The sequence below is a fragment of the Schistocerca cancellata genome, chromosome 5 (assembly GCF_023864275.1).
Source record: "Schistocerca cancellata isolate TAMUIC-IGC-003103 chromosome 5, iqSchCanc2.1, whole genome shotgun sequence".
Lineage (NCBI taxonomy): Eukaryota > Metazoa > Arthropoda > Insecta > Orthoptera > Acrididae > Schistocerca > Schistocerca cancellata.
Window position 1 is genome coordinate 665,308,834 of NC_064630.1, and position 24,247 is coordinate 665,333,080.

Consider the following 24,247-nt stretch of genomic DNA (forward strand, 5'->3'; position numbering starts at 1 on the left):
ACACCTGGTGCTACATTCGTCTAGATATTATAGGGACTTTTAGAATCAACATAATGCAGAATCGCTGCCATATTGTGTTCCAAAGGTGGACCAACGGGCTATAAACCAGTTGGGCACAATATTTTGGCTCATGAGTGTAATTTTGTGTACTTATTTCCACTGAACGTTTCTTGCCTTTGTTGCTACAGCATTATTAACGAGCTTGTACCACAAGAACTGCACTGATATGAAGAAATTAAATTTTCATGAGAGGAATGAGCCTCGCCTTTATCTTCGATATTGATATAAGCTGAAGAAGTGAATTAATAATTGTGCCACAGCCAGGACTTCAACCTGGGTGCTATCCATTACACAAACGTAGCACTATGGCTAACACAGATGCACAAACTTCACTAGTACAATGCCCTTCACACCACAAACTTACGCCTTCAGCCTTCTTCTAGAATTTTAACTTACACTACTGGCAATTAAAATTGCTGCACCACGAATATGACATGCTACTGACGCGAAATTTAACCGACAGGAAGAAGATGCTGTGGTATGCAAATGATTAGCGTTTCAGAGCACTCACACAAGGTTGGCGCTGGTGGCGATACCTACAACGTGCTGACATGAGGAAAGTTTCCAACCGATTTCTCATACACAAACAGCAGTTGACCGGCGTTGCCTGGTGAAAAGTTGTTGAGATTCCTCGTGTAAGGAGGAGAAATGCGTACCATCACGTTTCCGACTTTGATAAAGGTCGGATTGTAGCCTATTGCGATTGCGGTTTATCGTATAGCGACATTGCTGCTCGCGTTGGTCGAGATCCAATGACTGTTAGCAGGATATGGAATCGGTGGGTTCAGAAGGGTAATACGGAACGCCATGCTGGATCCCAACCTCCTTCTATCACTAGCAGCCGAGATGACAGGCATCTTATCCGCATGGCTGTAACGGATCCCTGAGTCAACAGATGGGACGTTTGCAAGGCAACAACCATCTGCACGAACAGTTCGACGACTTTTGGAGCAGCATGGACTGTCAGCTCGACGAACCTGGGTGCACGAATCGCAAAACGTAATTTTTTCGGATGAATCCAGGTTCTGTTTACAGCATCATGATGGTCGCATCCGTGTTTGGCGACATCGCGGTGAATGCACGTTGGAAGCGTGTATTCGGCATCCCTATACTGGCGTATCAACCAGCGTGATCACATGGGGTGCCATTGGTTACACGCCTCGGTCACCTCTTGTTCTCACTGACGGCACTTTGAACAGTGGACGTTACATTTCAGATGTGTTACGACCAGTAGCTCTACCCTTCATTCGATCCCTGCGAAACGCTACATTTCAGCAGGATAGTTCACGACCGCATGTTTCAAGTCCTGTACGGGTCTTTTTGGATACAGAAACTGTTCGATAGCTGCCCTGGCCAGCATATTCTCCAGATCTCTCACCAATTGAAAACGTCTGGTCAATGGTGGCCGAGCAACTGTCTCGTCACAATACGCCAGTCACTACTCTTGATGAACTGTGATATCGTGTTGAAGCTGCATGGGCAGCTGTATCTGTACACGCCATCCAAGCTCTGTTTGACTCAATGCGCAGGCGTATCAAGGCCGTTATTACGGCCAGAGGTGGTTGTTCTGGGTACTGATTTCTCAGAATCTATGCACCCTGTAACACCTCCGTTTTTTATCCCGACCTGATCTGATCTAATAGTAGCCCAATATTTATTATTAACATGACCGTGAACCTAATGGGGCTGGTAATCGGAATTGACTGCTACGGAAGGTGTTCCTTTGCAGTTCGTCCTGTTCAATACTATAATACTGAATCTATGGTAATAAGGAAAACCAACACAGTTTTACTAATTACGAACTTATATTCTTCTCAAAACACAAAAAGGAGACAGCCACTGCCTTCGTCATACATATCTAATTACGGCTAATCTCAGCAGCGGCTTTCTTCATTTGCCATTATCGTCACACGCTAATCCATCACTGCATCCAACACTGCAATCCAAGGTTAGGCCGGCGCGGTAGACGCGAAACTAAATATCGGCGCTAGTAACGTCACTGATCACTTTTATAAAGATACTTCAACACTTTCCCGGTATTTATTCATTATTTAGGGGTCTAACCACGGCGATGGTGACATCCTTCTGGTTAAAACCCTGTATTCCAAAAATGGCCTCCACACACACAAATTCCCTCCAACCACTCTGGCACATCTCGACACTCCCTCTCGCAACACGTCACAATCGATTGTTCGCCCTATCGACCTGTGCCGAGTGCAAAGTTATAGTAAGGGCCTACGGACCCCTTACAAACCATATTGCCTGAAAATGTAATCACATGTCAATTCTAGTGCAATATATTCGTCCAATGGATACCCGTTTATCATCTGCATTTCTTCTTGGTGTAGCAATTTTAATGGCCAGTAGTGTATTTATTCTGTTTCCGCCATTATCGAGGATGAAGATAAGACTCATATGTCTCAAGAAAAATTTAATTTCATCAGATCACCTACACCTGGGGTACAGGTCGGATTTCCCCTTTACATACAAAGCAGGGGTGCTATTACAGTACTGTAGAGCCTCAGCAATACTAACGATTTTAGAGATTTTCACCTGCCTCGAGATGACTGGGTGTTTGTGTTGTCCTCATCATTTCATCATCATCCAGGAAAGTGGCGAAATTGGACTGAGCAAAGATTGGATAATTGTACGGGCGCTGATAACCACGCAGTTGAGCGCCCCACAAACCAAACATCATCATCATCATCATCATCACACGATTTTAGATGGGGAAAGGTTGAAGGCTTGAACTGAAGTTTGGGTTGTGGATGGCACTGAGCAGGTAGTCCGTACAGATCTATTAGCTACACAGCTCCGATGGTGTAATGTCTAGCACATCTACGGACTAACCAAGAGGCCTGGGTTCATGTCCTGGCCATGACACAAATTTCAATTCTTTTCTTCAGCATCTATCATTATAGAATAAGAACTTTAATTGGTTACTAGTCTAGACTGCAGAGTCGTTCAGAAATCTTGAAGAAATTTGCTTCCCTTTTGGACAGATTTCGTATTTTCTTCTTGCTATGAAATGTGATCTGACAAGTACAACAGTTGACGGTTTGCGTCGATGTCGCAGGGCGGTCTGAAGGCGGTGGTGTGGACGGACTTCCTGCAGAGCGGCGTCACGCTGGCCGCCTTCATCGCTGTGATCGTCATGGGGTTGGTGGGCGCTGGCGGTTTCTCGCAGGTGTGGCAGGCGGCCAGCGAGGGCGGACGCACAGACATCTTCGTGTGAGTATTGTCGCCGTCGTGACTGTCACCGAGTAACGGGATGAAGCAACCCAAAACAACGTCTCAGTTTAATGCAGCGGTGACGTACAGGAAAGGGACGTTTTTAAACTGGCTGCTGTGAGCGCTGGAAGGGAAACGGTGCATACGTGACTTCAGGGATTTTCAGCAGCAACAGAATAGTGGACAACGAAGCATCGTGTGTTACCGTACAGTACCTATGTTGTAAATGATGAGTCAGCCGTTGCAGTTCAGCGAATTTCGTCGCCATTTCTGTAGCACAGCTCCAAGTCGCAACGCGAGTAATATTTAACAAGTATCAGAGGTTGGCAGTGGAGAGGAATTCGTGAAGGGCCGCATCAAACCAGGCAGCAGAAGGACGACTCAAAATTAAAAAAAAAAATCTGCTGTCGAGTACCAGATGAGGAAGCTGCTATGGGTTATAGCTTTCCGAAAAAAATGAAACATTTTTAACTCCCCAGATCTTGATAGAGAGGCGAGGGAACCTAAAAACTCCGCCGTTTTGAGGAAGGATATCATTTGGTGTCCGAGATGAACCACACGTCAAAACGTACGACGTCTACGGACGAGAAGTGGGTTTGAGAAAAGTTTTACGTTTGAAAATTCCATGCTCAATCTTGTAAAACCTCCCCGCCAGTTTTTGAAGACCTCGTCGCCACTGCTGTGGAGACCGAGTTGCCACTGTTGTTACGGTTCGTGTAACGGTTTCTGGTGCAATACACCGCTAAGACATTTTCTCCCTGCCACTATTGGCCAGTGACGGGTGACAGGATAGGAGAACGAAGATTTTACAACACTTCAACAAATTAGTAACAAAGTCACACAAATGAGTTAAAAGCTTTACTTGTATTTGTGACTAGTTGGATAAGAAGTCTGCAACACTACTCGTAAGCTAACACAGTAAAGGCCCTCAATGGCTAAGTGCAAATAATCGTAGCTAAACTTCATAGTACATGTTGTTGTGGTCTTCAGTCCAGAGACTGATTTGATGCAGCTCTGCATGCTACTCTATCCCGTACAAGCTTCTTCATCTCCCAGTACCTACTGCAACCCACATCGTTCTGAATCTGTTTAGTGTATTCATCTCTTGGTCTCCCTCTACGACTTTTACCCTCCACGCTGCCCTCCAATACTAAATTGGTGATCCCTTGATGCCTCAGAACATGTCCTACCAACCGACCCCTTCTTCTGGTCAAGGTGTGCCACAAATTTCTCTTCTCCCTAATTCTATTCAATACCTCCTCATTATTTATGTGATCCATCCCTTGTAATCTTCAGCATTCTTCTGTAGCACCATATTTCGAAAGCTTCTATTCTCCTCTTGTCCAAACTATTTATCGCCCACTTTTCACTTTCATACATGGCCACACTCCATACAAATACTTTCACAAACGACTTCCTGACACTTAAATGTATAGTCGATGTTAACAAATTTCTCTTCTTCAGAAAGCTTTCCTTGTCATTGCAAGTCTACATTTTATTACCTCTCTAGTTCGACCATCAACAGTTATTTTGCTCCCCAAATAGCAAAACTCATTTTCTGTTTTAAGCGTTTCATTTTCTAATTTAATTCCCTCAGCATCACCCGATTTAATTCGACTACATTCCATTATCCTCGTTTTGCTTTTGTTGATGTTCATCTTATATCCTCCTTTCAAGACACTGTCCATTCCGTTCAGCTGCTCTTCCAGGTCCCTTGCTGTTTCTGACAGAATTACTATGTCACAGGCGAACCTCGAAGTTTTTATTTCTTCTCTATGGATTTTAATTCCTACTCCGAATTTTTCTTTTGTTTCCTTTACTCCTTCCTCAATATACAGATTGAGTAACACCGGGGATAGGCTACAACCCTGTCTCATTCCCTTCGCAACCACTGCTTCCCTTTCATGCCCCTCGTCTCTTATAACTGCCATCTGGTTTCTGTACACATTGTAAATAGCCTTTCGCTCCCTATATTTTACCCCTGCCACCTTCAGAGTTTGAAAGAGTGTATTCCAGTCAACATTTTCAAAGCATTCTCTAAGTCTACAAATGCTAGAAACGTAGGTTTGCCTTTCCTTAATCTATTTGCTAAGATAAGTCGTAGGGTCAGCATTGCGTCATGTGTTCCAACATTTCTACGGAATCCAAACTGATCTTCCCCGAAGTCGGCTTCTACCAATTTTTCCATTCGTCTGTAAAGAATTCGTCTTAGTATTTTGCAGCCACGGCTTATTAAACTGACAGTTCGGTAATTTTCATATCTGTCAACCCCTGATTTCTTTGGGATTGGAATTATTATATTCTTCTTGATGTCTGAGGGTATTTCGCCTGTTTCATACATCTTGCTCACCAGATGGTAGAGTTTTGCCGGGCCTGCTCTCCCAAGGCTACCAGTAGTTCGAATGGAAGGTTTCCTACTCCCGGGGCCTTGTTTCGGCTTAGGTACAGTACATAAAAATGCAATTACAATAACTGTCTGTTCAGTTCCAAGAGTTCACTAAACGATGTTCTCTGTCTGAGCTAGCCCTGGAAGATGATCTATAACAAGTGGGCGACAGCTGCTCTTCTATCTTCCGAGTAGGCCTCTGTCCGTTGTCGTTCGGTCTTTGGCTGATTGTACTCGGCTGGAAATTGGCCGAGGCGAAGTCGATATCTTCATCCTCAGCGCCACCTGTGGCACCGGTGGAACTCGCTCAAGTGGCGAGTCTCTATGGCAGTGGCACCAGCTCGCATCTTTGCACCTGTGGTGCTTCCGCCCTGGCTGTGTATTGTTCAGACGAAACAGCACTTAAAAAATGCTGGCGCTTCAGAAGATCAGAGGCAGGGCCTCCCAGAAAAGAGAAACTTTTGCAAACATTCTTTGAAGACAACTCAAATGTAGTCGTGTCCATAAGCGATGACGAGCAGCTTATTCAAAGGAGCAGAAAACAAAAAGAAAACTGTCGATTTTAGTTCTAGTGAAAAGCCTTGAATAGTTCATGAACGTCCATCTCTTCACTTTTTAGTATGTGTGTTGGTTGATTGGGTGATTTAGCTGCAGCTATTGCTGGGATCTCTGTCATCTCTCCACTTAAGTCTGGAGTGATGGTACCAGCTATCAGTGTTCGTTAGCAGACCGCTCACCTGTTGATCTGTCCCAACCGTTGGACTTCGTTTCTTACAGCAGGTGTTCCGTCGTCCACAAAGAATTGATTAAAGAGATAGCAGCGAAGCTGGAGACCAATAAAAGTTTAGCAATACATCTATTCAGAAATGGACACGTATATGAGAGATAGTCCTGTTACAAGTTTCCTAATGCATCACTCAGAATAAAGCAGCCAGTAGAAGAACATTGCTGTAGGACAAGTCAAAAGAACAGAAGTTCACACAAACAATAACGTGTTCAGTATGAAGACTAGCCACTAGAGAAAGAGCAAAATGGATTAATACGTATCACAATAACAATTAAGCTAGCCATGGGTCAAGAACGCGGTCACAATATCAGGGGTCGGGCAATGGAGCATACCGCGCTACAAGACGATTTGCAGCACTGCTGCAAATATAAAGACAGCACAGACGCAACCATCATAGTTGCGGCGAGCTTCGTTGTTACAGAAATCAACAGCAACTCGAGTGTAGCTAACACAAGGCTGCTCCCGAGGTAATAGAAGACAACAGTTGCCACAAAATGACGCTCGCTCCTGCGCGATGAACCTAATGATGTCGATACCTTTAGTAACTGCAAGTAAATATGGTGGAGGGCTGCTCTTAAGACTATTTAAAGATTCGGTCGACGAACCACATTGCACTTTCACTGTATAGAAAAATATCCTGGTAGCCAGCTTAACAGAAGTGGCAGGTATAACCATTCCTGAAGTTCTGGTCTACTGAAGCAGCAGAGTTCTTGCCTTCGGGTTGGATAGCCCGAACTGGCGCAACGACAATTCAAAATAACGGCCAGAGAACCGTGCTAAATTTCGCCATCTTGTGTGTTTTCTCTATTAAATTAACGGTCAATGCCTAAAGTATCCTCTTCCCACCTACCCCCCAATCGATGATCTTCTATGTAGACAATACCTCGGTAGTTTCTGCTTACCTGGAAAAATTAATTTGGTAGTATTAATTTTGTAGTTAATTGGTAACGGCTTGTTAATGAAGTGGCCGACCGGTCTCTGTTTGTTATCAAGTTACTCTGAATTTTATTGGGAGTTCGAATCTGTGATCAGAATTAAGGAATTAATTTTATTACTTTCTCTTCCTCTATGGTGAGGACTGGTTTGGAGAGAAGCTATGGCCTCGACCCTTCCGCCATTTGCTTGAACAAGTCACTGCGTTACAACTTCCTACGTGAGACTTTGTGGCGTCCCGTAGCTGCTGCTGTTGTAATCGCGGCTAATTTTTTGAGGATAACCACGTAACAATGAATATTGTCATGAAAGATAGTCGTGAAAAGTTTATCATTTTCAACAGGGTGCTGCTCCTCATTTTCTCTTTACCTAACGCGCCGCGGATACTAAGATTGATTACACTTATTCCCTTGTGACTTTCTTGTGGGGGCATGTATAAGTCATAACGCTGTAATTGGTGGATTAAACTGATCAACACCTGTTCGATCGAGTTTTGGGTATCTTCTTGAAGGGAGATGAAAGGTGTATTCTAAAGAATGGTAGCCACTTGATTTTATTTTTTTTTACTTTTTTTGTAAGTGATCATTCAAGTCAAGTAGATGAATGGAGCCATTGATTCTGCGTATAAGAAATTTATTTTTCCTTAAACGTTACGAAGCAATTTCAGACGGTGATAACGGATTTAGTTGGTTGTTATAAGGCTGCATTCACTGTGAAAATCGAGCGAGATGGTGCAGTAGTTAGCACACTGGACTCGCATTCGGGAGAAAGATGGTTCAAAGCCGCGTCCGGCTATCCTGAGTTAGGTTTCCCTTGATTACCCTAAATCGCTTCAGGCAAATGCAGGATGGTTCATTTGAAAGGGACCGATGACCTGGCTGTCTGGTCTCCTCCCCCAAATCAGCCAACCAACCAATCACTGTGGCCCATCCATAAAGTACACAGCGTATCACTTGTACGCCAGGACTGTTCGGTTGTTTAGTTTCTTCATCAACTTATCCTGAATGTCGTACGGTAAGATCAACATATTTCACTTATCTTTGGTGTCCGTTTCTCTCCTGCCTTACGAGTAACAGTGGTGGAATTCGTGGCAAGTAATAAGTGTAGCAATGGATTCGAGGTGTTCTTTTGCCCACAGGATGACTCCGGACCCATTCGTCCGAAGCTCGTTCTGGACTGTGGTGTTCGGCGCTACAGCTTCCTGGGTAGGCGGGTGCACCATCAACCAGGGGATGGTACAGAAGTTTCTGTCACTGCCCAGCATGACAGCTGCTCGGAAGTAAGTATTATTCGGCAAAGTGTATTCTAGCTTTAGTCACTCCACGATGATTCATTATATACTGTACTGAATTCAGTAACTTATACCACTGACACCAGCTGTACGGTATCGCAAATATGATGAAACTGTAACGTGGCATAGTCTACATTACGGCTACAAATTCCTGGGTAGTCACTAGAGATTGAAATATACACTATTTAAAAAAACAGTTCGTTCAAAACATTCAAGGGCTGCAACATTATACAGATAAAAAATAATTAAACGGACAAATTCAGGGAGGCTGCAGGGAACAGAAAAGCAAACGTTTTCCTCTAGTCTAAAAATTATCTATGAACAGTTTTTTGTTCGATAGAGGGTTTAATATCACTCAGCACTTGTGCAATTGCTCGTAACATGAGGAAAAATCAAGCGAATGTAAATGTCAGTCATGAGCACTTGTTGATCCCTGTCACTTACAGCATGTGCACAACATGGAATCAAATGATTATCCACTCGGAGCTCAATATTCACTGTAGTACCTGTGTGCTGTTAACAGATGAAGCAAAGTTCGGATAAGATGTGGGTATAAACATCCAAAATTTGCATGTTTTGAGTGAGGTTCATCCATATACCACATTTAATCACGTTCGGTTCTACGTGAATGTGTGAGCAGATGTTCGTGGTGGCTGTTTAACTGGGCCATATCTTCCAACTGGGTCATGAAATGACAGACATAATTACAGTTTCCTCGCCAGAGCATTGCCAGAGTTTCTGGATGACCGGTTTCTCGCTACTAGGCAACATATGACGTTCCAGTATAACGGAGCACCTGCACATTTCAGTCGTCCTGCGCGTCTTTTCTCGAACCGCCAGATTCCAGAAAAGGGGGGTTGACAGTGGTGGTCCTGTACCATGGCCTACTCAGTTTTCTGTTTGATCCCCTGGACTTTTTTGTGACGAGAAATGTGCAACGTTGTTGACAAAACCACTGCTGAATCAGAAGAGGATTTGTTTGCCCGATAACAGCAGTGTCTGTACGGATTTGAGGACACTCCTGCCGTCTTTGACTGTTTTAGACAGAACATGAGCCACCGCTGTAACTTTCGTTTACAAATCAGTGGAGGCAATTTTGAACCTCTAATGTAAATGAAGTAATTGTGTTGAGTTAACTTTGCTGTCTCTTGACAATAAAGAACCCGTTAAAGTGCTTTCATTGTTACAGGCAATCTCCCAGAGTTTCTTAGTTTAATTAGTTTTCATCCAGAGAAACTTTCCTCTGGTTTGCAAAATCCTCATAGGAAACTATGACATTAGAGAAAAAAATTTGTTTCGGTGTCCATGTACAACCCCTCAATGTTTGTCAGTTCAAATAACTTCCACTCTGTATTCGATCGAAATACAGACCTTCTTTAGCGTATCAAGCATTCAGAACAAAACTGATTAGTCTTCTGCAAAATAAAGGATGTTGAAATTTCTTAAAAGAAACATTGGAGTTCCCCTTTCCGACAGACAATATGAATCATCGCTTTATAACGAAACGTCTTTGAAACATCTTGGCTAATAAGTCATATTAATGATTTGTGGTTACTACTGGAGTATTAGTATAACAGCACAAACTTGATTTTAGATCGTTGTTTATCTAAATTGGCCTCTTTAACAAACGGCATTATCTGCGATATCTAAGGATCAAATAGAAAAGCATGTAGTGAACTCGAGAAACTATTTTATGACATCAGATACTATAAACGTTACCAATGGGATCTTCCCACTTTGGGCGTCAAAAATGTTGTGAATTGTGAATATCTTCTCTCTGCTGTCGGTCATGAAATGTCGAGCAGATGACTGATGAGATTGCTCCACGTTAGAAGCAATCTTTCTCGCGATTTCACGTTCTTAAGATGTTTTCCGCATTCTGAGGCTGTTGGGAGAGCAGCTACACTTGACTCCTTTATAACCGCTCTCTCTGCGTGAGCTCTGGACAGACTCATGATTAGGCTCCGTTTCAAAATCTGCCGGCGCCCGTGATTTATAAAGAAGGTCCTCACTGTCGAGAAAAACATCTTCTTAAGAATGCTGGCTTCTTTCACACGCCTCCCTGCGCCAAGTCCCCGCGCTTTTTGGTACACTCCTCCCTATGCCCGTGGGGTGCTGGAATTGACGGCACATCCCTGCATTCTAAGGCAGGTATAATGACTGCCGCCGGGTCAGAAGAACTCAGACACTTTCGCGCGCACATTCTTGGTGTCCCGTCCTAATGGCTGCAGATGTCCATGAGCTCTCAGCACGGCACGCTTCTCTTGTTGTCAGACAGGCCCATTGCATCGTGTTCCTCCTTAAGCGAGGTGCTACCTTCCGTCCCGGCTTCCCGCTGTCCTTGCAGAACGGCTGCACCCGGGGTCACAAACAAAGATGCTGGGATCTCGCCCCAGGGTGTCCGGCTCGGTCGATCACGGCGCGTTGGCGAAAGTAGCCGCGGTCGGACGTATTACAAACAGGAAGGAGAACGAGAGCTACCTTGAAAAATACTGTTCTCCCAAAATACAGCGGTTGCAAAATTTCAAGTATCAGTTGCCAAACAAAACTGTATATCCTCTCTGCTGTTGTGAAAAAGACTATTCCGGCAATGAAACCATATTGATAGAGAAACAAATCTTTGCTGAAAGGATGTTTTGCTTCGTTCACAAATAGATAACGACCCTGCATAGGAATAAGGGCAACTAAGTGAATAAAAAAGAAGAAAATTGCCGTGGCGTCAAAGGCTACATGAACAACTTTGACAGTGCCGCCAGTGTAAAAGTGACAGTTATCTGGAGTGACCAAAGGAAAGAGTATTTTGTTGATTCGTCATTTAGTAATTTGGCTCGGAGTCGTCTTCGACTGCGTTACTAGGAGTTACACAGGTCAAGACGAGGTCATATTGTCTTGTGCTCAGTACTGAATGTTCATCTCTTTCGATATGATTTCATTCGGGCCGTAATATTATAGAAACATCGCGCGACAAGAAGTGCTGGCATTATACCCCATACACTTCATGCAGAAGAAAGGTACGCACAGGCACCATTGCGTAGCAGATGTCCCACCCAAAGACATTGTGCCCTGCGTCATAATTTGCACCAAATTCAGATTTATTAAACTCCTTGTTCTGATGATGGAGATACAGCGTTTATCGCTGTCTGAAACGTCCTAATTTTCCATTTGCTACTATTTGATAATCTCCTAATCAACTGTTGCGTCAGTTTGTTATTTGGATAAAAAATTACTCTTTCCAAAATTCGGGAACTCATACATTGCAGTACCTGATACAACAGAGGTTTTTATTGCATTATACAAAGTAATATCGAATAATGAGGAAAAACTGCGGTAAAGGATCCCTGAGAGTATGAAAAAGTAACTTTGATGACCACATGTACAGAAATGCCCCCTCTCCCCCACGCCTTTTCGCCACGGACCTTGCACACTTCAACGACACATGTAATCATGTCTCAAGGAACTACAGTGGATGGGTATCTGTGAGAGGCCAGATTAACGCATGATTCCTGAAAACGGACAGAAATATTTATTTCAAAGCAACAGCGTGGATAATTGACTGATTTGGCGTTGCGACATTAACCAGTGTGGCCTTGCAATATTGATATTGTAAACGGCTGAAAGCAGGGGGAAACTACAGCCGTTACATTAATTGAGAATTTGTAGATTTGAAAGTATCTGGACTGGAACTGAAACAGGCGGCCATTGCTTGCAATACGTAAATATAGACTCCAGTTAGGAAAACAGTATAAACGCGTATGTCAAAGGACAAGGACACGTCGAGAATAAAACGGCGCAAACGAGTGATCGAAGTCGAGCTAAATGCGACTAAGAGCTATCGACTTCGAATATTGCAACATTGAAATTTCTGTTTGTTTTAACACTTTAATTTACGTCTACTTCAGAAAGATTCTGCCTACTTCATCTTGTTTCAAACCGCTGTAGTCATTTAGAAAATATTAACAATGGACTACTTTCTCTTATAACAGTTTAAAACGTTAGGCTGCAGAACGCTTGTACTCTCTCGACATGGTTATTGTTCTATTTTATTGCATACTATGTACGAGGCAGTGCGAAGAACTTTTAATTGCATATCATATTTTCGTTTCTCTTCTCAGCCAGTCAACCTTCATACTATCGACAGGAACCTCATACCGTAACAGATAATCCACTCTTCCTTTGTTTAACGTATTTGATTCTTGTCTGTAAAACTGAATATCTTAAACGTTCTGCAGGTCTCTGGCGGGATTCACTTTCGGTATAATGCTGATGAACCTCATTAGCATTTACTGCGGCTTTTTGATATACGCAGCCTATCAAGACTGCGACCCAATTACGACTAAGGTAAGTAACACGTAGTTCATGTTGCACATACAAGGAATATTTGGAAAATAAGTTCCGATCTGTTGCGAAATGGAAACCACTGTGAAAATCCAATGAAGTTTTGGACAGATGTGTTGGGTAGTGACCCTAGTAGGCCAGTCGATTGCAGCGCGCTGCTCTTTTCAATTTCGAGTGCTCAGTGTACACGTAAAGTTGCCTAGAAAACAGTGTCTTCCGCCCACTATGAGGGCCTGGTGAGAGATTTCGCCTGATGTCGTGCAGCCTGCGTGACATAACTGTCACACGTTTCTTGCTTCATGAAGATTTACGGCCGCACTCTGCGACGCCAATGAAGATGCTCCTGCAGAGTTTTCAATGGGAAATGTTTGATCACCCTCAACACAATCCATAATTGGCTCGTCCTGAGTTTCATCCCAGCTCACATGAACTGCTTGGTATGAAGACAACATTTCGACACGGACTACGAGATGTGGATGAGCGCAGAGAATTGGCGAAAGCCTCAGGTGGCTGCCTTCTAGTTGGTACAATGTTACGACAAATGTGTAAATCGGAGCGGCGACTACGTAGAGAAGTAGCTGAAAGGTGTAGCTAACTATTGCAAATAAAACATTTTCGATTTTTACGGTGGTTTCCATTTCGCGACCGATCGAACCTTAGCTTCCGAATAGCCCTCGTACATTAGGCGAGTGAACATCAACGTCTTGAAAAACCTGATAGAGGTCTGGTTATTGTGTAATTTGTAAGAAATTCGATTACTCTTTCAGTGATATAGCCATTTTGGATTAATAATATGTTACAATTGTTGCTCAGGTAAAGAAGTATTTCTTTTCAGAATTGATGAATGTGATCATTAGACTGGACTATTATTTCACACGATAGGATTTCAGGATTAGATGTTCAGTCCGAAATGACTTTAGAGTATGATAGAGAACACGACAGCTTGCAGTAATACACGACTTTTAAGACGAGAACTAATTTTGGGCAGATCATAGTTGTTTTATGGCTCACGCGGCTCACGATACCACTCATCGCACACATGCGCAGAAATTCCATTGCCATTAGATTCAGGTGTAATGTCTCTTGCAGCGGTCTCCACGATATTTTCAGAAATTTTATAAATTATATAACTCAGTACATATCTCGAAATATCTCTTCTTATTATCTCTTCTTATCTTACCGATTATCAATGCAAAGAAGTTTCAAGCCCATGGAGCGTCCATTTACTCCATGGAATAGCTTCTCTGCTATCTATGTTTTCTCTTAGGAAAAAGAATAGGGTCTTCTTGCCGATTAGTCGTGAAAGAAGGATGCATATGTATGTATTGTTGAGCTAGTCGCCATCTTGATGAGATTCTGTATGAGAAGGAATTTAATACATGAACTAAACTAAAGTAAGTGTGTTCGCGTATTATTTAACGGATTATTATTATTGACAGTGTCTGCTTACTACGCTGTGTTGCACGGGATCAGTGGGGAACGTCTGATTTACACTGGACGAACCTGCCGTTTTGTATGCTCAAGATATCCAGTTACTTCAAATAAATAGGCTAACACGGTCTTACCAGCAGATCTCCGGTCTTCCCCATGTGATCACCGAAAGTTAATAATTATTACAAATGTTTCCAGGAGATCGACTGACAATTTTCGTCGCACCGAGACTTCGAAATTGCTTCACTGCCTTATGGAATTTAAGTTAAGCTCAATTTAATCAGGATAGAACAGTATTGAACTGTGTGAATGTGATAAGCCTGCTTTGTCAATGAAAATTCCCTTAATATACGCATGTTTTTACTATCCTGATCAGTGAAGCTAAATCAGGCCGGTGTGAGAGAGGTTTTTAAATTTTAGATCCCACACAAAAGATATTAAATTTGGCGACCGTGACAGGACTCATTTTTGAGCATTACTTAAACATTGTGTGAATTTCATGTTGCATGTGCACGAGAGAAAAGTAGACGAGGCCTGTTCCAGAAGTCACAATTTCGCCACAACCTACGAGAACGTCGTTCAGGCCAGACAATATACAATTAAATTTTTGTAGATAGAAATTTATAATAACTATTTAAATGTCTATCGATTTGTATCAGATTGATTGGGTTATACTTTAGATAGGAAGTGTTTATTATAAGTGAGTATTATGCAAAGTTTAGGTCAGTGACATTATTAACTCAGATGCGAGTGACTATATATATATTTGTTGTTCTGTGTATTAATGGTTCTTACTAGGGCGGCTTATAAAACGGCAATGCAACAGCAGAGCGAATCACAACAGCCCTCAGCTGTTTCTGAGGTTAGTGAAACATTAGACGCTAGCTTAACTGAAGTAGTGCCTAGCGGCAGCATTTGTCAGGCCCCACAACAAGGCTTAAATGTTTCGATGTCATCTGAGCAGGACGAAATAAACCCATTGACTGTAATCATGCAGCAGTTAACACTGTTAGCCAAAAATGTAACAGACTTAACTAAAGCGCAAATAGAGACTAAAAGCGAATTAACTAAAGCTCAAATAGAGACTAAAAGGGAATTAACTAAAGCGCAAATAGGGATTAAAAGGGAAATGAATGAACAATTAGCAGCCAATCAAGTGAAAGTCCAGGAGCAATTAGAAGCTAATCAAGCGGAATTAAATAATAAATTAGTAGAGAGTTTTCAGAAACTTGATGATAAATTAAATAAAACTGCGGAAGAATTGAAAATTCAGAATGAAAAGACAGAATTAAAATTAGCTGCTCAAATTGAGCAAGTCACTCAGCAGTGTAATGAAAATGCGAAGAAGTTACGCCTAGAGCTAACTGAGTATGTTGCTACTAAGCTTGATACTATTAAAGAGCAGGTCGAGTCAATCCCACAGATAGTTCAAGCACAAGAAAAGATGCAATGTTCTATCGCGGTAATTCCGGTATTAGTTGAAGTTCAAGATGAATTAAAGCAACAAGTAAATGAGGAAAATTTGTTTAATAAAGGTTTTCGGGAAGCCAAAGAACAACTAGGCGAAGAAAAAGGTTTTCGAGAACCAAAGAACAACTAGGCGAAGAACTTAAACAATGGAAAGAAAACATTGAGAGATCTTTAAATCTATCTCGAGAAGATTTGTGTTCCACGCAAGGAAATGAACCCATAACAAGATCTATCAATGAAGCTACATCATTTACCCGGCCAAGTACAGACAGGGACATTAATGCACACGTTCGTTTTTGCAATCAACATCAACCACAACACTATGAGGGTAGTCATAATGCCTGTAATTGTAAAAGCAATACTGAGGAGAAAATGCTGAAACAACGTCAATTTCAGATCTACAACCCAGACAAGAAAAATGTTCATCCCGTAGTGTTTATAAGAAGTTTTAGGGGAGTATTGCCAAATAATTGGAGTGAGTGGCAAAAGGTTAGTTTCGTGACCGGTTATATTCAGGGGTCAGGAGCTATATGGGCATCTGATATTATATCAACTTGGGACACATATGAAGATTTTGAACGAGCATTTTTATCCAAATACTGGTCTGAAGGTGTACAAGAACGTTTAAGGCAGGAGGTATTATACGCGGAACCTTTTTCCTTTTCACGTGGATCTTTAAAGAAATACTTTGAGAAATATATAAACAAATCGCGGTATTGGGATAAGCCTATGCCTCTACAAGACGTGATTGGCATATTAAAATCTCGACTTCCGGCCAGCATCAGAAATAGAATGCTGTATATTAATGAGCATGACCTTGACTCTTTTATGACTACGCTTTACACTATAGATATGATCGAGAAGATGAACATCGGCCAAGACAACCGGTTATGCAGAGGAGAGCGATTGAGGCGCCAAACGCAAGCCGGAACGGAAACGGATTTAATAATTATTATACTAGGAATAGTCAGAGATTCAACGGAAACAATTGCAACGGAAATGGAAATTTCAATAACTGTGCTGCGAGGGGCAGGTTCAGAGGCAATCGAACAGATCGCAGATACAACCCAATGTTTGGAAATGCAAGAGATTATCAGAACCAGCAATCTTCAAATAATAATAATGCGTACAGAAATTCTGACCCTCGATTTGAAGCAAATAACACCACCAGTCATCAACAACAACCAGTCATAACAGAAGTAGTAGATGATTCAAGAGGAAATAATAATCGACATTTCAACTGAAGAGGGCCGCTTTATGCTCCGTAAAGTCGTCCGGGGAATAGAAAAGGGGCAAACCTGTTTTAAACGAAATTGATTCCGTGGCAATGTTGAGATATAATGAAGGCGAATTAATGACAGATGAATTGACGAGAGACTTAGAGGCCTGTGTAGTCGAAGATAAAAGGGTTCCTGTGTCTGAGATCATCACAGAAGTGGGAGGAATTTTAACCAATGTAGTATTGGACACAGCTTCATCTACAGACGTAGTATCCGGAACTTTGTTTCGCAGAATTAGTAAAATTAAGAAAATCTCTGTCCTACCAGTACAAAATTGCCGAGTTATAGGTGCAGTGGGAGCAAAATCCCGGAACGTCAAGATACAAACGCTTATAGAGATAAAATTGGGAAATGTAGCTAAACAATGCACATTCCTTGCAGTAGAAAAGTTGTTAGTAGATTGTATTCTTGGCATTGGAACTTTGCAAGCCTGCAATTGCAAGTTGGACTTGGTAGAAGGAAAGGTGCATTTTAAAATCGAAGATCAATCTGTTACACTGATCTTACTGAGAAAGGAGGCAGTGTATGAGCGATATTTCCGTGGTGCTGCTGTGCAGTTGATTTGTGCTGAAAATAATAATATGTACCGACTACCGATCAAGTCAATTCAAGAAGAGGATTTCAGACAAACAGTCGAACAGAAGATTGCTGAGTCAGATAGCCTAACGGATAGTCAGAGGGAACAATTATTCAATATATTAACAGAATATGAGTCAGTTTTCGATGAAAAGCCCGGAATTATTAGAGGATATGTTTGTACATTACAGATTAAGCCCCATAAGACATTTTGCCGCACACACTATCCCATTCCCTGGCGATTAAAACAACCAGTTCAGGAACAGATACAAAAAATGTTAAACTGGAATCTTATTGAACCGTCTAACAGCCCATATTGTTCTCCGTTGCTTGTTGTACCAAAGCCAGGAGGAAAAGTTCGATTGGTATTAGATGCAAGGGAAATTAACAAAATTATAGTACCTGTGCGCACACATCCGGAGAATATCGATGAGTTAATACAGAAATTTCAAGATGTATCCTATTTAACCAGTATTGATTTGAGAAGTTCGTTCTGGCAAGTCCAGTTAGACAAGGACTCAAGAAAATATACTGCTTTTATATATGGAGGGAGAAGCTATCAGTTCAAGGTCGTTCCGTTTGGTCTCAATATCAGCTGTGGAGTTTTTATTTCTGCAGTGGACTATGCCCTAGGACCAGAACTACGTAGTCGAATAACAATTTTTGTGGACGATCTATTAATTGCCTCTAAAACTTGGGAGGAACATGTACAACTTATTAGGAGGATTTTTGCTGTGTTCAAACAAACTGGTATAACTGCAAATCTAAAAAAATCCCAATTTTCTCTACAGAGAATTAAATTCTTAGGACATATGATTAATGCAAAAGGCATTCTTCCAACAGAAGCGAAGATTAGTGCGATAAAAAATTTTCCAACTCCAAGAAACAGAAGACAACTGAAAGGCTTTATAGGCTTAGCTTCATTTTTTCGTCGATTTATTAAAACTCAAGCAATGAACTCCGAAGCATTAAACTGGCTCCTGAGGAAAGATGTACCATGGCAATGGTCTAATGATTGTGAAAAGGCTTTTTGTGAAATTAAGGATCAACTGATAAATGCTCCGTTATTATACCACCTTGATATGAATGTCGGATTCTGTTTAGCCACTGATTCATCAGATGTCGGATTAGGATCTTGTTTATTTCAAATTAGGTACATTGATGGTGTAAAAACCTTTTGTCCAATTGCATTTGCTAGCAGAGTTTTATCCACCTGTGAAAGAGCATATACCACTACGGAATTGGAAGCTTTAGCAGTTATTTGGTCTTTGAAAAGGTTTAATTATTATGTATATGGCTCAAGGATAACTATTTATTGTGATCACCAATCACTAGCCTTTTTACAAACTTGTAAGTTGCTGCATCCTCGCTTGTCAAGGTGGACGCTGGCGCTGCAAGAATATCAGTTTCAAATTATTCATGTAGCCGGAAAAGAAAATATTATAGCTGACGCGTTGTCAAGATTTCCAGAAGGAATAACACCTGAACTGGATGTAAATAATAAGGCAGAATTTCCAGTGCTTCTTCTTCAAGAAAATAATTACAGGTTATATTATATTCATTTGTGTAAGACAATGGCTCAGCTTCAGAAGAAGGCTCGACGATGGAATGCCATAATACGACAATTCAATCAACAAAATCCTATGGTAAATTTGGAATACTACCGGCATGTGAATGATATTTTATTTTTTTAAATCTGGGAAGGCTGAGAATCCAAAGTGGTGTGTCTGCATACCCGAAGAATATGAAGAACGATTAATTTGGTTTACACATTTGACCTGGGGTCATGTTGGTGTTGTAAAGTGTGCTAATAAGATTAGATATTATTGTTACTTCCCAAATATAAGGCGAAAAGTGCACAAAGTCATACAGAAATGGGTTCTCTGTGAAAAGGCTATGCCGGACAACAAGGGAAATAAAATTGCGCTTCACTCAATAATACCTGAAGCACCAAGATCACTTATATCATGTGATATATGTGGACCACTTCCTAGAGCCAGAGGTGGTGTTAAGTACATTATTGGATTCTGTGATGTGTTTACAAAATATGTTAAACTATATCCTATAAAATCAGCAACTGCAAGAGCTGCCGCAGTAAAGTTTGTAAATGACTACATTCCTCATGCAGGGATTCCAAAATCTATAATCTCCGACAATGCGAAGATATTTACGGGATATTTATGGAGAAAATTAGTATCACAACTAGGAATAAAACAGATATTTACATCTTGCTATCATCCACAAGGGAATTTAATTGAACGGGTTTTCCGAGAACTAAACAGATTCATGAGAACGTACTGTCATGATAAACAAACTATCTGGATAAACTATTTGACCGAGTTTGAGCAGATTTATAATAATTTACCTCATAGTTCTACAAACTTTACCCCGAATGAACTGATGTTCAGAGATAACGAAAGAAACTTTTGGGTAGATAACTTGCCTAAACTCGAGGACACCAAAATGTCATGGGAAGAAAAAATTCGTAATGCTCTCATTAATATTACGGAGAAAGCAAGACAGCGAAAGGAAATCCATGACAGAAACATCAAACGGATTCAGACTTTCAATATCGGACAGAAAATTCTTTTAAGAAGACACATCAAGTCATCAAGGTTGAAGAAGACCATCAGAAAATGGAATCTAATTGATACAGGTCCATATATAATAGTTGACATACCGAATCCTGGTGCGTATTTATTAGCATATCCGGATTCTGGAAGAATAAAAGGATTATTTCCCCATGTAGACCTAAAGAGGTACTTTTAAGGAAAGTATTTAAAATTAAATGAAAAGTCTGTATGAAGTAATTGAGTGTTAAAAAAAAATTGAAGTGCAAAGGACAGTATGCCTCAGCTACTGTGATAGGTTAAATGACAGCATGCCAAGCATCTGTGATAGTTTAATGAACAGTAAGCGATTGCTTCTGTGATAGTATAGGAATATTTACAAAAGTAAGTGAAACTGTAGCTATTGCTGCTGTGAAGACTTACGGATTATCTGTCTACACGATGATCACCAAACAAGCTTGTGCGTGTGAAATAATATACATTCAGGGAGTGTTAATCTCCAGTGAGAATAAGTTCACTGAAACTATATGATCGAATACGGCGCTTGCGTGTGAAGTTACTGTTTGTAAACTGACAGTTCACAGGAGAACAAATGAACCGCGTTAGGAAATTAGAATCGATTGCTACTGTCCACAGATATAAAGACTCGCTGGTTTTTTCTTTGCGCGAGCTAAATTCTATTCAAGAGAATTTAATTAACCAGATTAGTGTGTGTTTATAAAATTAGAGTTAATAAGAAAGTTCTTCATTGAATTTGTAATAATTTGTCATTTTCCAGTTGGATTTGTTTATTGTTATATTGCATTCATATATGTTCATGGAAAAATGCGGCATTTGGAGTATAAAAGAGGAAAATTTTATCGTTAATAACAAAGATTAATTTCAGCTGGAGAGATCATGCAGCAAGACTTAATAAACGTTCTCTTTCAGAAAAATTTCATTTTTTGCTCATGTATGAGTAAGATATAATTTCTTTTGGAAATTGTTTCAAATAATAAAGTTTTTAATATTCTGACATGCTATCCACATTCGTACTTGAAACCAAATTAGGAAAGATTCAGATCTACTTCCACCTGGAAAATCCAACGAAAAAACAAATTAAATAAATAAATCATTAAAACCAGGATTAGAACCTTTCGGCTTACTCAAGAAGATGGATGAAATTATCCATGTTTTCAAAATTGTTTTCCGATCTGGAGTTGTGATATTGTGCAACTACAGTATCGATTAAGACACCTAGGTGTGGAAAGTATAAGACGAATGGATTTTCCCATTCCTCAGATGGAAGATTGGATGGATCAGGTCCACATTTGAGTTCAAAATGAATCTGGAAAATTCGACTAACCCTTCTCTTCCAGGAATCTTTAATAGTTGACCATTCCTTAGACGAATTTCGATTGTTTCATGCCACAATCCTGAGTACCTGTTCCTGAGGTTCCTTCTGGTCTCTAAAATCCGTTACGTCTCCTGTCCGGTACGCCAATGCGACGCCTGTCCTCCGTGCCGTGTCCCATGTTCCTGTTCGATCAGTTTCACCGCAGTTCAGCAGGACATCGATGAAGAAAATTTTTCAGAAGACTGTAAAAAAATTTTGCATGTGTAATTTTTTTTTTTTTTTGCTATGAGGGAGATTTTATCTTTCCTATGAATTCTAGATAACTCTCAAATTTCCAAATTATTCTGTCTTTCCTATCATCTGTGATACCTAGTTGGGGTCTAAGCCTCCAGGTTTTCCGGGGTTTCCCTGTGAAGGCCAGTTCCTGAATAGGTAGACCTGATTAACAACTATAAGTCCATCTTCCCTGGTTGTGTACGTGGGATGCGGGTATGCCCCAGTACACGTGAAAGAAACAACTAGGTATCTAGGTAACGAAGATACCAAATCTCTTTCAATTCTTGTAATCAAAAAAATTCTTACTAACTTCTTAAAATTTATAGGAACGTATGTTCCACAAATTCTAACGAGTTAGCTAAGCCAATAGTTAGCTCGCAAAGTGGATACATATCAACTTTGCTCGCTGCGAGGGGCGATGTAATGTCTCTTGCAGCGGTCTCTCCACGATATTTTCAGAAATTTTATATATTATATAACTCAGTACATATCTCGAAATATCTCTTCTTATTATCTCTTCTTATCTTACCGATTATCAATGCAAAGTAGTTTCAAGCCCATGGAGCGTCCATTTACTTCATGGAATAGCTTCTCTGCTATCTATGTTTTCTCTTAGGAAAAAGAATAGGGTCTTCTTGCCGATTAGTCGTGAAATAAGGATGCATATGTATGTATTGTTGAGCTAGTCGCCATCTTGATGAGATTCTGTATGAGAAGGAATTTAATACATGAACTAAACTAAAGTAAGTGTGTTCGCGTATTATTTAACGGATTATTATTATTGACAGTGTCTGCTTACTACGCTGTGTTGCACGGGATCAGTGGGGAACGTCTGATTTACACTGGACGAACCTGCCGTTTTGTATGCTCAAGATATCCAGTTACTTCAAATAAATAGGCTAACACGGTCTTACCAGCAGATCTCCGGTCTTCCCCATGTGATCACCGAAAGTTAATAATTATTACAAATGTTTCCAGGAGATCGACTGACAATTTTCGTCGCACCGAGACTTCGAAATTGCTTCACTGCCTTATGGAATTTAAGTTAAGCTCAATTTAATCAGGATAGGACAGTATTGAACTGTGTGAATGTGATAAGCCTGCTTTGTCAATGAAAATTCCCTTAATATACGCATGTTTTTACTATCCTGATCAGTGAAGCTAAATCAGGCCGGTGTGAGAGAGGTTTTTAAATTTTAGATCCCACACAAAAGATATTAAACAGGAAAGGCTACAAAAGATAATTTTAAAGCCGGGGCAACTACTGCTAAAATAGTTATAGATGATTCATTGAAACTTCATACAGTAGGCAGTTCTTTTAGTACAGGTGTACAGGTGTTGAACATAAGCTACGAGCGTCCCATGTGTTGTCGAAGCGTGTGTTGTGGCTGCTGTCCAGGCAATGATAAAGTGACGGGAATTAAACAGTTGACATACAAATTCAGTTTTATTACTACAACATTTTTTGAGAATTTTACAAAGGGATAAAATAAAGAAAAAAAGCAGAAGTGTATAAATACAATTTTGCTGAAATTTGTTGCCATCTTCGATAATGTTAATAAATAAGATACACAATAGGTATTTTAAATTAAAAGCCAAAGTGTATTTAATGGACGAAATAAGAGATAAACTTCCTGGCAGATTAAAACTGTGTGCCCGACCGAGACTCGAACTCGGGACCTTTGCCTTTCGCGGGCAAGTGCTCTACCATCTGAGCTACCGAAGCACGACTCACGCCCGGTACTCACAGCTTTACTTCTGCCAGTATCTCGTCTCCTACCTTCCAAACTTTACAGAAGCTCTCCTGCGAACCTTGCAGAGGTTCGCAGGAGAGCTTCTGTAAAGTTTGGAAGGTAGGAGACGAGATACTGGCAGAAGTAAAGCTGTGAGTACCGGGCGTGAGTCGTGCTTCGGTAGCTCAGATGGTAGAGCACTTGCCCGCGAAAGGCAAAGGTCCCGAGTTCGAGTCTCGGTCGGGCACACAGTTTTAATCTGCCAGGAAGTTTCATATCAGCGCACACTCCGCTGCAGAGTGAAAATCTCATTCTGGAAATAAGAGATGTCAGTTTCACTTAAACATGATGTGACAGTCCCTTTATACCTTCTTAGCGTGTGGCTACATCTGTTACAAATGTTATCTGGACTATGGTAATAATAATGTATTGAGTAATTAGGTACAACATGATTCCGAACTTACGGTAACAGTCAAGATGGGGAGCTGATCTAGTATATCATAGTCAGCTGCATCCGGTACGAGGACTCGGTAAATCTTCGAGCCAGTCACA

The 24,247-nt window shown here is 40.9% G+C and overlaps 1 protein-coding gene across 1 annotated transcript in view; it reads left to right on the plus strand.

Moving 5' to 3' along the window:
• Positions 1-24,247, plus strand: part of LOC126188298 (sodium-coupled monocarboxylate transporter 1-like) — a 111,478-nt gene that overhangs the window by 61,201 nt on the left and 26,030 nt on the right. The window contains exons 6-8 of the mRNA XM_049929884.1: positions 3,137-3,291; positions 8,536-8,676; positions 12,918-13,026. Of these exons, the coding sequence (XP_049785841.1) occupies positions 3,137-3,291; positions 8,536-8,676; positions 12,918-13,026 (405 nt within the window). The remainder of the gene's footprint in view (positions 1-3,136; positions 3,292-8,535; positions 8,677-12,917; positions 13,027-24,247) is intronic.